The 15,163-nt window shown below is 55.4% G+C and overlaps 1 protein-coding gene across 2 annotated transcripts in view; it reads left to right on the forward strand.

The window, feature by feature from the left end:
• CD99L2 (CD99 molecule like 2) overlaps positions 1 to 14,907 on the forward strand; it is a 112,479-nt gene extending 97,572 nt beyond the window's left edge. The window contains exons 8-12 of one of the 2 annotated variants that reach the window (XM_067723027.1): positions 5,433 to 5,471; positions 5,954 to 6,073; positions 9,826 to 9,843; positions 11,125 to 11,190; positions 12,347 to 14,907. In XM_067723027.1, coding sequence (XP_067579128.1) covers positions 5,433 to 5,471; positions 5,954 to 6,073; positions 9,826 to 9,843; positions 11,125 to 11,190; positions 12,347 to 12,411 — 308 coding nt within the window. In that variant the 3' untranslated portion in view covers positions 12,412 to 14,907. The remainder of the gene's footprint in view (positions 1 to 5,432; positions 5,472 to 5,953; positions 6,074 to 9,825; positions 9,844 to 11,124; positions 11,191 to 12,346) is intronic. The other variant, XM_067723029.1, reaches the window with a different exon arrangement.
• The last annotated feature ends 256 nt before the right edge of the window (positions 14,908 to 15,163 follow it).

The following is a 15,163-nucleotide window of genomic DNA, read 5'->3' on the forward strand; positions in this document are numbered from 1 at the left end:
CCTCTTCCATTTTGACTGTATTTACAGTCACTATCTCGAAATATCTGGGCGCTGTCATGGTCCCTTCCAAGCCATTAAGTTGATCTCATGCAACAGGGAATTGGGTCTCGATGGGAACATAATCATGGCAAAAGAGCTTAAGTGGAAGGGCTTACCCCAGCAACATTGCCTTCTATTGGGAGCTGAAAAAAGTTAGGGACTTGCCACCAGACAGCCCTTTCTGTGTCTCTCTATGGACCCATTTCTGGGTTTTTTTTCAGCTTTCATAACATGAAGAAATAGGATGTTTCAGATGTGAAGAACAGCTCTCTGGTTCTAGTGTTCTAGAATGTGAAAAAACCCACATGCTCCCTCAGAGCCCCTGCCCCCAACACACGTGCACGTACACACACACACGCGCATGCACGCACGCACGAGGGCAGCGTGAACACAGGGCTTTTCTCTGAGATAACTTCTGGTGTCTTGGGAGCTTGCCATAGGTAGGTGGGGTGTACAGCTCAGTGTTGGGTTGGGGCACCTGTCACGTTATCTAGAGGGTAGGGTGACCGTTCTCTTCCCCGAGGTGGGGGATGGAGGAGATGGGCTTTGGAGACTTTCAGGGAGCCATGTTCTGGCTGACTCTCTTCAGTTCGATTTGACTTTGTAACCATGGGTCATTTGAAACAAGTGTTTGTCCCTCTTTGTTTATTCATTTTTCAGTTTTTTAAAATTTTACTTTGCATTTCTGCTGCCACTTTTTTTAATATGAAGATAATTTTTAAAATCTCAAACTCCTAGCTGTGGCTGCTGGAAGTCTAGCATACTTACAAAGGTCCTGAAACACTTGAACGTCCCCCCTCGGCCGTTCTAGCTGTTATCTACCACTGTCACGTGGCTCTCCATGCCCATGGCAAATCAGACGTGTCAGGCACTGGCTGTGAGCCTGGAATTGCACAGTTGTCAGTGAGGGACACGTCAGTGCATTGCATCCCTGTCTGACAGGCATGCGGCTGTTGTGACTCAAGATTGACATGTCTGTACGTATCAGTGTGTGTGCATTGTTGTCTTTTATGTTGGAAGATGCTGAGGTAACATTTCTGTTGACAACAGGGTAATGCCTCCTGTTCTACAGTGTTCTCTGTAGCTACAGTGGTCACTATAGCTATAGGAGCCCTTATAGTTATGGTGGGCACTATAGCTATGGGGTCCCTTGAGCTATGGTGGCAGTCCCTACAGCTATGGCAGTCACTATCGCTATGACAGTGGTCCCTAGAGCTCTGGCATTCCATAACTATCTACATGTATAGGTGTCTATACTCAAAGCAAATTGTAATCTGAGGTATGCTGTACCGGGGAATTTCTAGTACAATAGAAGGCGACTCTAGACTCTTTGGTATGTAGTTGTGATGTATAATTGTGAACTCAGAAGGCAGGTGAGGATACAAAACATATTGTCCATGAAAATGAAGGTCCTGCCAGTGACCTGTGAAATAACCTCTTTGAATTATTTCTCCAGTTGTGGGAAAGTAGATGTGGATAGATTTGCGTGAGGCTTGCATATTTTAAACATTCTATGAAAAATAGTTGTTTATTGTTTTACCATCTAGGGAGTACTCTTTCTATGCATAAGGTATATATTCGTAAATATTTTTACAAAAATGGGATTGTGTTACCTTTTTAAAACCAGGTTTTTAAATTCAATAATACCCTGAATATCTTTTTCTGTATTAGGGAGTCCTTTAAAAAATCATGTCAACCACTGCGTAATATTATGTTTCACTGCGACTTCCTTAACCAGGGCCTATATTTGTACAGAGAGGGTTTTTCCTCCAGCTTTTTACTACTGTGCACAGTGCTGGGATGAACTTCCTCATCGCCAAATGTATAAAACCTTAATTGTCTGTCAGACAAATTCCTAGAACTTGAACTGCTGAGTCACAGGAGGTGTAAATTTTTAAAGATGCCGCTCTCTGAGTGTACTGCCACATGGCATTCCTTTCCAATTGTGCCAGCTGCCATTCCACCACTAGGAAGGAAACAGCTGTCTGTTTGCTCATATACTCACTTTCACTGGGTATTTTAGTTTTGTAATCTTCGCAGGTTTGATTAGTACAAAATGCTATCCTGTTTAAATTTTCCATGTCTTTGCATCCAAGAAGTGAAACACTTTTCACCTCTGTCTTATTAGACACTCTTACTATATTGTGTGAATTGCCTATTCATGCCCATTGTCCCATTTTCTACTCATTTATGGTAAGGGCTCCTTTTACATTAGGGATTATTAATCTCTTTTCATACCTTCCAAAGACATTTTATTTACCCATTCATCAATCGATGAACCTTTAGGTGGTTTCCACTTTTTGGCTTTTACGACTAATGCGGCAATGAAATCAGTGTACCCGTTTTTGTGTGGTCAGGTGTTTTCAATTCTCTTGGGTCTGTATACCTATAAGTGGAATTGTTCAGTCTTGTGGTGACTCTGTTTACCTTTGGGAGTAACCACCGACCTGTTTTCCACAGCAGCTGTAGCATTTTACATCCTCATCAGCATTGCCTGAAAGATCCAATTTCTTCCCATCCTCACTAACACCTATTTACCGTTTTTGGATTGTAGCCATCCTAATGCGAGTGAAGTGGTATCTCGTCGTGGGTTTGATTTGCATTTCCCTGGTGACTAAGGATGTTGAGCTCTTTTCGTGTGCTTATTGGCCATTTGTATATCTCTCTGGAGAAGTGTCTTCCCATCCTCTGTCCATTTTAAAATTGAATTATTTGCCTTTTTATTGAGTAGTAGAAGTTCTGTATTCTCAATACTCATCCCTTGTCAGATATAGAATTTGCCCATGTCTTCTTCCATTCTGTGGGCTGTCTTTCCACTTTCTTGATGATGTTCTATGAAGCACAAAGGTTTTTAATTTTGACAGAGTCCAATTTATCCATTTTTCCCTTTCGTTTCTTGTGCTTTTAGTATGGAGGTTTTGACTTTTGATATAATCTTTTCCATTTCAGGCTCCTGGCTTGAGGGCCAGGTTTAGGAAGTCATTCGTTACCCCAAGACAATATAAATGTTGTCCTGCATTTTCTTGTAGTGCTTTTATGACTTCATCCACTTTATATTTATTGGAAACGTACTCCCATTGGTGGTGCTGGTTTGGATAAATTTGTGTTGCCAGTGGGGCCTCAGTTGGCCACTTTTTGCATGGCGTGCCTTTCGTAAAGGAGCTGGGTTCAGCCTGTGCTCAGAGGAAGTGAATGGAGCTCAGTGGCCAAATAGGGATCCAAACTGTGACATTGGCTTGGCTAACTCCAGTGGCAAGCCTTGGTGGCTGACTTTACTTCAGGCTCATGCAACTAGAAGGGATGGAAGGATCTAGAATGCCTGGGGTCTTCTTTTCCAATTGTTCTTTAACCTCTTAGTATCTCAGCCCACGTGCCCATCTGAGCAGTGAGTGACCCACAGGATGGGATCACATTTGTCATCTTCTTAGAAAAATGCTTTTGTCCAATCACAGATGGTCAGATAGTCAGGGATTCCTAGAGACTGAAGAATTGAGCATTTGAATATTTTTGACGGCCAGGGGGAGCCAGAGCTCTCCAGATGCCCCTGGAGATCATGTAACACCCTCATAGCTCCTGGCCATACAGATTGTGAGGTTCAAGTTGTTGTGAATCCTCGTGATCAAGGATTAATCGGGAAAGGGAGACTTGGGAACACTCAGCTTCATTCCAGCTCAAGGCGAACCAAAGAGTGGGTTGAATTGCTCATTCCTATCTGGAAATCTAGTGACATGAACACGTCAGCAGAGGACGCCTGTGAGGGGTAGCCGCTACCCTTGATGACAGCCGCCTCTGGCGCAGCAGAAGGGACCAGTGATGGGCCAGTCCTCACGAGTGACCTCGCTGTGCACACGTTAATGCACAGGGTGACTCATGTCCTCCTCTCTGCTCTGCTTCCTCCGACAGCAGTGATTGTGTTTTTGAAAACGCCACTGCTCCTTGTTTTGTAAATAACCATTCATTTCCAATCATGGATGTCTGTAAACTGCATTTAACTCAAGGATTCAGTCCCAGGTGGGAACATAGCAGACCTCATTTTCTCCCCCAAGACTCTTATTTTTAAAAAAGACTTTATTTTTTAGAGCAATTTTAGGTTCACAGCAAAATTGAGCACATTGGACAGAGAGTTCCCCACGCCCCCAGCCTACCCATTAGCCGCATGCCCCACCGGAGGGGGTACATTTGTTACAATTCATGCACCTACATCCCCCCAGCACACTAGAGCAGTTTCCCCCAAGAACCCTGGGCTCTGGGAACACGGGCTCCCTCCATTAATGAGCATTATGTCCTGAGGAGAAGAGGGTGCCTGTGAACGGGGTGCTCAAGGCTAATTAATGTCCTAAATGGCACCGGTGGCTTATTAGGGAGCTGCTGTCTGGGCAGGGTGTGTGTGTGTGAGAGAGAGTCTGTTTCGTTCTATGAAATTTTATCACATGTAGGTTTGTGTGGCCACCACTGCAGTTAAGAAAAGAACACTTCTGTCACCACGAGGATCCTTCCGGTTTCCCTCTTTTCATCACAGCCAACTCCCTCCGTCTTCACCCTCACTAACCCCTGTCAACCACTAATCTGTTCTCCATCTCTGTGGTATTTCAGAGCCTTTTGAATTTCAAAATCCCAGATAGGCGATTGTCAGCCTGCATTGGATTATGTTCCAAGAACAACTCAAACTCTAGGCCAAGCCAGAAGTGGACGGCCCTTAAAAAACTCCTGATTACCACTTAATTCTGTAGCATATCGTCAGGGCGCCGTATGTGCACCTAAGTTACATGAGCAGAAGCACCTGGATTTGAAGAAAACCAGGTAAAGGGCGAAGGACAGGAGGAAAAGAAATTGAAATATTAACTGTGAATCTCTTTGGGTAGTAGGATGATGAAATATTTCTATGCTGGTCTTTCGTCCTTTTTTAAAACAAAGTTTTACATCACCGTGTTTCTATAATTAGGTAAACGATAAATATATTTTACAGGGGACACTAGATGCATGGGACCCACGCAGTGTCATCCCTCAGAGGCAGGCTCGCCTGGCGTGGGCTCAGCTCCGCCACCTGCCGGCAAGTCCCCCACCTGCGCACCTCTGCTCCCTGCGCTATCGCTGGGGATGGTTGCTGGGCGCACCTGCCCCAGCGGACTGCGTGTGAAGAGCCAGGATGTTAACACGTTCTCAGTGCACAGTCGCTGTCACTTCAAAAATAAAACGTCCCACCTGGGCTTTGGCAGGTGACAGGCATAAGGAAGCAGGTCTTGCTACAGTCAGGGCAGAGCCCACAGGGGCTGTGCTGGCAGGGCCTGGGGCAGAGGTGGACCCGGAAGGCTCAGCCAGTCGGGAAGGAGCTGTCCCTCCCGACGCCGAGCAGGTGGTCACGGAGGACACTGACGGCTTTGTCCTTTCTGCAGGTGATGGCCAGTATGGCAGCGAGGACGACTCAGGATCCGGTGAGTTTGAGTCCCGAGGTTTCCGCTGGAAACCACAAACTGGCCCGCTTTCGTCTCAGAGCTGGTCTTCCCGACCCTCCCGTGACGGTTCCTGGTAGAGACCCGTCAGTGAGGCCACCAGCAGAGGAATGCAGCCATTTAAAGGGATTGAGCGTGAAGCTCTGGATCCCGGGGAAGTGGCCCCAGGGGCAGCCCGCTGGCCTATCTGAGCCTCAGCTGGCGGGATGGAGGCTGCAGCGCCTCCACGGCCACCTTTCAAGCCGCTCAAAATGGAAATCCTTACGGAAAACGGGAAGTACTTGGTAGACCCATGGGCACACTGTGTCATTTTCCGCCCTTCGGTATAAGTGGCACAGCCCCGCACACTGGCTTGGGGGTCACGGGCCCTAGAACCAGCTTAGCTCGCCGGTAGAGGAGAGCCAGGTGCCTGAGCCAATCCCTGTGGTGTCCTGGGCTTGACCCCGCCTCTCTGCCTTCCCCAGGCATGTCAGCAGAGACCGGCACCATTGCCGGCGTGGCCAGCGCTCTGGCCATGGCCCTGATCGGCGCTGTCTCCAGCTACATCTCCTACCAGCAGAAGAAGTTCTGCTTCAGCATTCAGCGTAAGTGGACCTGCCCTGCGGCCGCCTGCACCCTCCCGCTGCTCGACGTGAACAGAGGGGCCAGGGCTTTGGAGGGGAAGGGGCAGAACCCCGAGCAAGTTAAGATTCAGTAACCTTCCACAGCCTGCCCAAGACACCTCCTCAGCAGATCTCCCCGGGCTGAGGTGGAGGTGGTGCTGCACTTTTTAAAACCCTTGGGGACAGACGTCGGCCAAACTGAAGTGAAAGCGGCCTGGAAGAGAGGACTGGGCTGGGCCCAGTGACCTTGATCTTCCAAGGGTGAGCCCTGGGTTTCTCATAGAACAGGAGAGCCCCTGGATATCCACGTGGCCCCAGACCTCACCCTGGGCCCTTCGGAGGCAGAAGGCAGGCATCCCCGGGACCTCGGAGGTCCTGGCAGCCCTCCCCTCCCTCTCAGATCCCAAGGCGCCGCTGCCCGCTGCCTGAGCGCCCCCCGCTTCTCCCCGTGAGCCAGAGAATCATGAATTGTTTTAAAGGAAGAGGAGAGTGTGGTCCCCGCCCCGCAACGTTACACACCAGCTTCGTAACATAGGCGGCTTTCATTTTAGGCTGTAGCTGTGACTCTATCCGAGGTGTGTGAACTGAATAGTTACAGATGGAATGTGTCTGAGACGCCCACCCACGGGAGCCCTGTGTCGGGGGAGCCCCGTGTCGGGGGGAGCCCGTGTTGGGGGGAGCCCCGTGGGGATGCCATTATCGATGGTTTCATAAGCACAGTGTCGATGTGTTGCTGTTTGCCAAGAGTGTCTCTGGTTGAAGACAGGCGATTTTTAGTTCAAGTGAGAGACCCTGACTCAGCCATAGTTTTCCTCTTTCCTGCAGCTCAGGACCATCCCCTGTGAGGCTTCCCCTTCCCTTGCTCTGGGCCTCTGCACTTAATTCTAGCCTGGACCTGAGCTTCCCAGGAAACGACTTGGGTCCCAGAATGCTTTGTGTGTGGACATTGCTGCCGTCTCCATTGTGTTTGGTGCGCCACAGGCTGTGCATAGCGGTGCTCCAGGGACAGGGTTCACATCTCAGTGCACGACCTGCACAGCTGTTCACGGCTGCCCTGCTTGAGTTCCCACCCACTTGCTGTCGTGCCAAAAGCTTGGCTGTAGAGTGGTGTGAACAGGAAGAGTGAGAGGGAGTGCAGAGCTGGAGGCTGGGTTGGCCTTAGAGCTATCACTTGTCCCAGCTCAAGAGACTTAAAACAACAGATCTATTCTCTCATGGTTCTGGAGGCCAGAAATCCAAGATCAAGGTGGCAGCAGTGCTGGTTCCTTCTGGAGGCTCTAGGGGAGGAGCCTTCCTTCCTCTTCTGGCTTATGGCTGCATCACTCCAATCTCTGCGTCTGTCTTCAGGTGGCCTTTTCCTCTGTGTCTGTGTCATCTTCTGTCTCTTAAAGGGCACTTGTCATTTAGGTGTGGGCCCCACCCTAAATCCAGGATGATCCCATCTTGAGATCCTTAACTTCGTCACATCTGCAAAGACCCTTTTTCCAAAGAAGGTCACATCCACAGGTTCCAGGGGTGAGGACGTGAACATAGCCTTTAGCGGCCACCATTCACCCCAGTTCAGCATGGTGGCCCTAACAGTGACATGCGTGCAATCCACGGTTGGCAAATACATGCCCACTGCAGAGCTGGGCCAGTGGCTCGTGTGCCACGGGATGGCTTTTGAGACTTTAAAACGCATGTTGGGTAAACGAGAAACGAAAAGCTGGGCCTAAACTTATAGTAAGCATGGCTTCCCAGGCGCTCCACGCTCGCCAGCGCCCGACACTGAGTGTGGGTCACCACCCTGAGCACTCCCACAGCCCGATGGGGCAGCCGTGCCGGGCACCCTCATTTTATAGCTGAGGAGACAGAGGCTGAGGGGATTGTTGAAGGAACTCACTCAAGACGGGAAGCGGTGAGTCTAGAAGGGAAGGGGTGCCAGTAGATGGGAACAAGGAGGGAGAAAGAGGTTGATGTCCAAAGCCAAGAATAGATGGATTCTGGACTGTGTGTCTGTCCTGGTGGGGGCACTCAGGTGAAAGTACATTTTCACACTTGCTTCCTGAAACAAACAGATGTGAGGTTTTGCAAACTGGATTAGCGGGCAAAACCCAATAAAATGTGAGAACATGAAGGCCTTAGTACATAGAGTTGAGCGATTGGTGTGGCGTTTGGGAGAGAACAAACGAAAAAGAAGGGGCGTAGCTGACAGTGAAAAGCCCTGTGGCAGCAAGGCTGGAGGACGTGCATGTGACCTCTCTCTCTGGGGGCTGGCCTGGAGGTGAGGGTGTTATGTTGCTGGGCTGGGTGCCGGGGGCCCAGGCCAGGGGGCCCGGCGTGCTTGCAGGGCTGACGGGGGCTCCCACGGGCTCCCAGGAAGCTCACGGAACCTGAGGGCCTCTCCCAGCCGCCCGTTCCGTCTGAGGGTGGGTGACCCGGGTGACCCTCCCCCCGGTCCTTTTCCCTTAGTCTGTCGGTGATGTCCTTGTCATTGCTAAACCCACACTGTCCTGAGCCCCTCAGCTGGACACTCGTGCGAGTACCACCATCACCCCCAGTTTCCTTAGAAGGGAACTGAGTGCGGCGCATCCCCACATTTGAAAAAGCCCCCCGTTGCTTCTGTGTCCGCCCGCTGTGCTACCAACATTTTCTTTCAAGTGTGTAAGTTGTATCCGCTCCCGCCTCCCCTTATGAATCCCACCAGCCCTCCTGGGTCCTACGTCCCCTGATGTGACATCAGCGGGGTCCCTGTTCCTGGGGCTCGTGCGCAGCTCTGCTCTTGGGCCGCACCTCTCCACCGCCCTGGGCCTCCATCTGGATGGTTCCATCAGCCCCCCCGCCTGCCCCGGTCTCCCCCACCATTCTCCCTGCTCTGAGCAGCCTGCGGGACCCATTTCAAATGCACACTTCCTCCCGGCCCAGCCCCTGGGCTTCACATTCACAGCCCTTCATGGTTTGGCTCCAACCGCATCCCTTCTCTTCCCTGCCCGTGGACGCGTCCCCAGAAGCCTGTCCACAGCCGCACTGACTTCCCCGAGTGGGCGCCGCTTGCTCCAGCATCCCGCCCGGCGTCCCGTTTACTCCCCTAGCAGCCCTCTTCCTTCAGGCCTGGGACCCCCTCCCAGGCAGCCTTCCCGCCCTCCCAGCCTGTGGGCCAGAGGAGATGTCTGCCTTGCACGCTGCCACAGCGCCCCCTGCTGCCCCGCCGTGCCGCCGCTGGGGCGGGACGGGGCTTGTGGGCTTGTGTCCGCGGCTGCTGCCCCACCCCCCAGCCCATCGCTCTCCGTGGGGGGCTGTGTGTGTTTCAGCCACTGATGTGTCCCTGGCACCTAGGCTGGGCTGGCATCAGGAGGAGCCCCATGGACGTCCGTTGGGTGGTTAATCCCCTGAGAAGCTGGGGGACAGGACCTCCCATGCCCACGCTTTCTGTTAAGCGTCCGCCCAGAGTGGCCTCAACCATCTCCTCGGGGAAGTAAGTCAGGGAAGGTGGAGCAGAAGCTGCCCTGCACCCGGTGCACGGGGACGCCCTGGGGGATGGCATGTGACTGCTAGGAGGGCCTGACCCCGCAGTGGTGCTCGGGGGCTTGCGGTATTGACTGCCACCAAAGGGGTCCCGGCCTGGGGGACCCTCTGCTCCCCATGTCTCTGCCCTCAGCGCCAAGGGTCGGCGTGTCGCGTGGAAAGCCCACGTGGCTTGTTGCCGGGGGCTGAGTTCTTGCTCCAGGGTCCTAAGCTTTGTGTCTTGCCTTCAGATGCAGCAGAAGGTCAAGGTAACGACGTGCTTTGACTTACTCATCTTCCTCTTCCGCTTTGGCCTCTACACTTCATGTCCACCCCCCCTCCCCTCCCCTCCCCTCCCCTCCCCATTTCTCTCGTTCCTTGTCGCCGCTCTCCACCCCGCGCCCCCGTCCCCTTGTGCTCACCGACCTGGCTGAAACCACGACCATCTTTAGTTTTCCACGTGCGTTTCGGGGTGCTGGGGCGGGCGTGGAGGTCCTGTTCAGGACTCACGCCCACTGGCGGTCACCCCTGCGAAGCACCCAGAGGCCTGCCCGCAGGCAGCTGCACAGAGATCAGGAGGCTCAGGGCGCTCCTCCTGGCCCTGGCCCATCCGCTGGGAACAGCTTCCACTGGCTCTGTCACCCATCCCACCCCACACCTGCCGCCAAGCGACACCCGCATTTTCCCTGGGCCCATCTGGCGCCCGCCTTGAGCCCGGCGAGCACCAGGGCAGGCAGGTGAGGAGCCTGAGTGCAGCCCGGGATGGCGGAGTGACTTACGCTGGCGCCTGCTCAGTCGGTTGGTTAGAACTGTGGCCCGAGTTTCCCACAGGCCCAGGGCTCTGATGAGGCTTCCAGTCCCCGGCTTATCCAGGGCTAAGACATGGCCTCTGAGTCCCCCCACGCAGCGGCAGGGGTGGGGTCCACTCAGTGGCCTGAGTGCTGGCCTGCAGAGGTTGCTTTGTAGAGTCCCCAGGTCCCTCTTGGACGCAGGTGGGGAGGAAGCCCAAATAACTCACTGGACCAGAGCAGCCGTCCGTGGGTCCTGGGCCCTCCACTCTGGGGCTGGGACAAACTTCTTCCTGCTGCCCAGCGGAGCCCATCCAGCCATCTGCCTCGCCCCTTCTCCATCAGTCACTCACGCGGTGCCGGGCTCCCTCTTGGCCTCCCTGGCTCCTGGGCCAGCACATGGACCCAGGGGTGGCGCTGAGCCCTGCCATCCGGTGCCCCTCTGCTGGGCGGAGCTGCCGTGTGGCCCACAGTCTCACAACGTGGTGGCACCTGCCAATGGGGATGGGTGTCGGGGACTTTGCCGCATGTCACATCAGGGGGGAGGACGAGAGGTCCGGGGCAGGGCAACACGTTCCCGGCCGCTCTGCACCCAGATGCGGGGACAGAGACGTTTGGGTGGCCCGGGCTGCAGGGGTCTGAGTTCGTCAAGGGGGTTGGGCTTTCTCACCATAACGGAGGGCCTGGTCAGGCGTTCTGCCTCGTGGCCGGGGACCCTTTGCTTCCGCGTCAGTCACCAACTCCGCCCTTTGCCTTTTGCAGAGGGTCTCAGTGCGGACTACGTGAAGGGGGAGAACCCGGAGGCCGTTGTGTGTGAGGAGCCCCAAGGTGAGGACCTCCAGGTCACTGTCTTGCTGAAGGCCTCCTAGCGGCTGGGCCCGGCACCGAGCAGACCTGGGCTAGGAAAGCAGGGATGCTCAGAGGTGGCCATTTCTAGAACTCCCAGCCAGAACGATGGGCTGATGCCAGGGACACGGGGAGCACGGCCAGGGCCGTCTGCTCACCGTGCGGGCTCAGCCTCTGCTCCCCGCCCGCGGAGACAGACTCGCGCCAGCCAGATGCCGGCGGAAGCTGTGGGGATCCTTTAGACCTCGACCCGGGCCCTTTCCATCTGAAAACTGCCACAGGCAAGAGGGAGGCCCACCCCCGCCGTCCTGTGATCGTCAGGCACTTGCCGGCTGCGGTGAGCCGCCAGCGGTTACAGGCTGCGAGACGCCAGGCTGCCGGCCTGGAGTGGCCAACCTCTCAAGGCAGATGCAGCCTGTGGCCCCAGAATGCCAACGAGGCGACCAGGAAAGGCCGCTTGTCGTCAGCCGAGGCCGGGGAAGGGCTTCCAGGCCGGGGTGGGCGGGAGCCCAGGTGTGCCTTTGCTGGGCTGGGCGCTGAGGCTGCGGCCGGGAGGGACCGCCCGGGGCTGCCATGGGCGCGCTGGCGGGGGGGGGGGGGGGTGGCATCCGGTCGCTTAGGATAGGATGCCGGATGGATTCGCTAGCCCTGGGTTTCAAACGTGGGAAAAGGGACTCTACAGCTGCAGTCACTGTACTCATGTTTTCAAGTCTTGGCCACCACTGTGTTGGTACCTACCATGGGCCAGGTGCTGTGTTACGTGCTTTATTTAAAGTACTCCTCCCTTGGGAATTCCCTGGTGGTCCAGTGGTTAGGATTCGGTGCTTTCACTGCCGGGTCCCGGGTTCAATCCCTGGTCAGGAAACGGAGATCCCACAAGCCAGGCGGCGTGGCCAAAAAATAGAAAAAAATCGCAAAAACTGCTCCCAGCCACTGTGCCGGGACCATTCCCACTTTACAGATGAGGAAGTAGAGGCCGAGCTCGTCTCCAGGGCCACAGCGGGCGCCAGGGGCCAGTTGTCTGGGACAGACACGCAGGGAACCGGATTTCTGTGCCCAGGAAAGGACATGATCATGTCTCTGTGTCTTCGTGTGGGGTGGACATGACTCCTTCCTGACGGGTTTCTCCTGTCCCTAGTGAAATACTCAGCACTGCAGACGCAGTCCGCGGAGCCACTGCCGCCGGAGCCGCCCCGGATCTAAGGGGCTGAGGATGCTAGGCCCTGCCCCGCCAGGCAGGCTGTGGGCACACAGGGCCGCTGCTTGGGACCCAGCTCCTTGTTTCGTTTGGACCCACGGCTGCCACGCTGCTCCTTCGATGTCATTGGCTTCTTGTCGTTCTCAGTTTTCCGGACGAGCTCTGGGTGTTCGTGAGTTTGGCTCGTGCGCCCGCCCTGCCGCAGGGCCTCCGGAGAGCCTTGCTGCGGAAATCCTTAGTGAGCTGGGGAGGGGGAGACCGAGCGGAGGGCAGCCAGAGGACACGCGTGCTGCAGGGCGAGAGTCTGAACCCAGGGCCCTGCCATCCCCTGCACGCTGCACTGCCTCGCTGGGCGGCTTTCAGCCGCAGGAGCACACCGGTGAGCGCCGGGTGACACCGCTCACATGCCACACCCAGGGGTGTTTTTATTTCTGTCCTTCGTTCCAGCTCCAGCCCTTATGCCGCTGGGCTTCCTAAGCGCTGGTGCAAGTGGTGGCTTTTCATTTAAGTGAAAACGTGCATGTCACAGTATCCCTGCCTTGAGAGTTCAGGAATCTTCTGGATGTGTAGGAGGCTGTGGCTCTCAGGCCTAATTCCCGTATGATGCTGTGGGACCGGACATGGTCTCCAGGCTGACAAGATTAGTTCAGTGAGTTTTCTACTGGGGCTGGGGGCGTGTGTGCTTATTTTGGTAGCAAAAGCTACAGACGTCAAGAATGAGCATCAGAGCCTGAAGCATGCCCGTTGGTTGCCTAAAGATGTACATGGTGGGGAGGGGAGGGGAAAGGGACGTTGGTTTGGTTTGGGAGCTCACCTGACTCGGCGAGTCTCTAGTCACCCTGCCTGTCCTCTGACGGACAGCGCGTGGGGGCCCGCGGGCACCCGCACCGGCGGCCGCCGTCGTGATTGGCTGGAGCAGAGCTGCCTTCCTGGAACATTTGTCAGGCCCACGTGTGGTCCTGATCCTGGGAGCGCTGCTGTCGGGCTGAGCTAGAGTCTAGAGCCCCCGTCTATGGATAACGAGTTTGCGGTGTCAGAGAGCACTTCTGGAAGCATCGTGTGAGTCAGCAGGAAGGCGGGGTCCTATTAATCCAGCTTCACATGCTGCAGGACTGCTGTGTCAGCCCCTCCACTTCCGCTAGGTCGGGATGAGGCAACTCCGACTTCTTAGGGAGACAGTTGACATCTGAACAGACCCCGCAGCTTAGATGGCCTCGTGTGTTCGTGTTATACAGGGCATGCCGTGGGCCCCCCGACACCCCCGCCTGCAGGCTCACGCCGGGCAGGCTGGATCGTGTGCGGCTCCCGGAAGTGAGCAGCAGAGGGGTCGCTGGTGAGGTCAGCCTGTCCCCAGGACCTCCCCGCCCTGCCCTCGTGGGACAGGCTGTTGTCAGCTTTGCCAGGCTTGTCCCTGCCAGGCTGGCCAGGGCTGATGTCCCCACCCCTCTGCTGCTGGGCTGGAGGCGGCCCTGAGGGACTTTAGGTGACAGCAAGCTATGAATGCAAAACAGGGTGACCTCAGGGCCCAGGGAGGGGCCGTGTCCTGAGTAACAGGAGTTGGGTAGGGATCAGGGCGGTGCTCGGAAGCTCATTGCGTTAGGAGGGCTGCTCACCAACGTTCCCAGGCATTTTAAAGAAGGAGACGAGGCAGCACTTGTGTGTGGTAAGATGCTTTTCTCCCAGCCACTGGGAAGTTTGGACATTTATAGAGAAGTCACAGTCACGGCAGTGACTAGGAAGTGACGTGGCCCATGTGATTCTGGGCATGGCCAGGCATGGCGCCCCCGGTGGGCCACCTCAGCTCTGCGGCGAGGCTCATCTGAGGTGAAGACCCTGAAATCCTATCTGTGATGTGAAGTCAGCGCCCTCTGCAAATCCATTTTCTCAGTAGCACTGACTTTGGTTAAGAGAGACCCATCACGCTCTTGTCTATCTCGGTGCCCTCTGTGGCAAGCCCAGAGCCCAGCACCCAGCCCTGTGCCAGTGACCGGAGAGGCCTTGAAAGTCACTCACCCACCCACCCGTTTGCAGGGCTCACATCCTGGGACGGGGTGTGGGGGACCGACACTGGCTGATGCCCGGGGGCTCTTGTAGCTGTGTCCACCTGGAGGCTGCACCGACCAGCTTGCCCGTCCCAGGCGGTAGTGGAGACCGTGAGTGAGCTAGAAAGGCCAGCTGACAGTATCTGATCACTGTCAGCTTAACTGGGGGCGGGGAGAGGGGGCTCAGTGTTTACGATAGCAACTCCGAGCCCCTGGGGGAAGGAGGCAGGGCAGCCTAGCCGGCTTGGGCACCCTCCCCCTGTGGCACCCAGAGAGCAGTGCCAGGCCCACCGCCTCGGCTGCTTGGGGTGGGGGTCAGTACCAGTTCTGAGGAAGAAGAGGCTGACACTGACCTCAGGATCCCCGGTACTTTCTCTGTGCTCGTGTTTAATTGTGAATTGTAAGCTCTCTCGTGTTCGCATTAAACGAAAGGGAGCCTAACGGACCCCTGTATTCTGACGGTGTGAAGGCGCTCCCTTTGTTAAGCGATGCTGCTTTTTCCTAATTAATTATATGGAGGCGACCTCCTTCCCCTCCCCGCCAGTCAAGGGCCTTTCTCAAGAGGGTTAGGGCTCTTGCACTTCCCCTCTTGCTGTGCGGCTTCGTGTGGGGCTTCCCGGGGGCGGTCCCCTGCGTGGCACAGGGAGCTAAGGCCGTGCCCCACGTCACGGGGGTAGGGAGGGGCAGAGGCAGGCCCCCAACTCGCGACTCCTAA

Source organism: Pseudorca crassidens, chromosome X (assembly GCF_039906515.1).
Source record: "Pseudorca crassidens isolate mPseCra1 chromosome X, mPseCra1.hap1, whole genome shotgun sequence".
Taxonomy (NCBI): Eukaryota; Metazoa; Chordata; class Mammalia; order Artiodactyla; family Delphinidae; genus Pseudorca; species Pseudorca crassidens.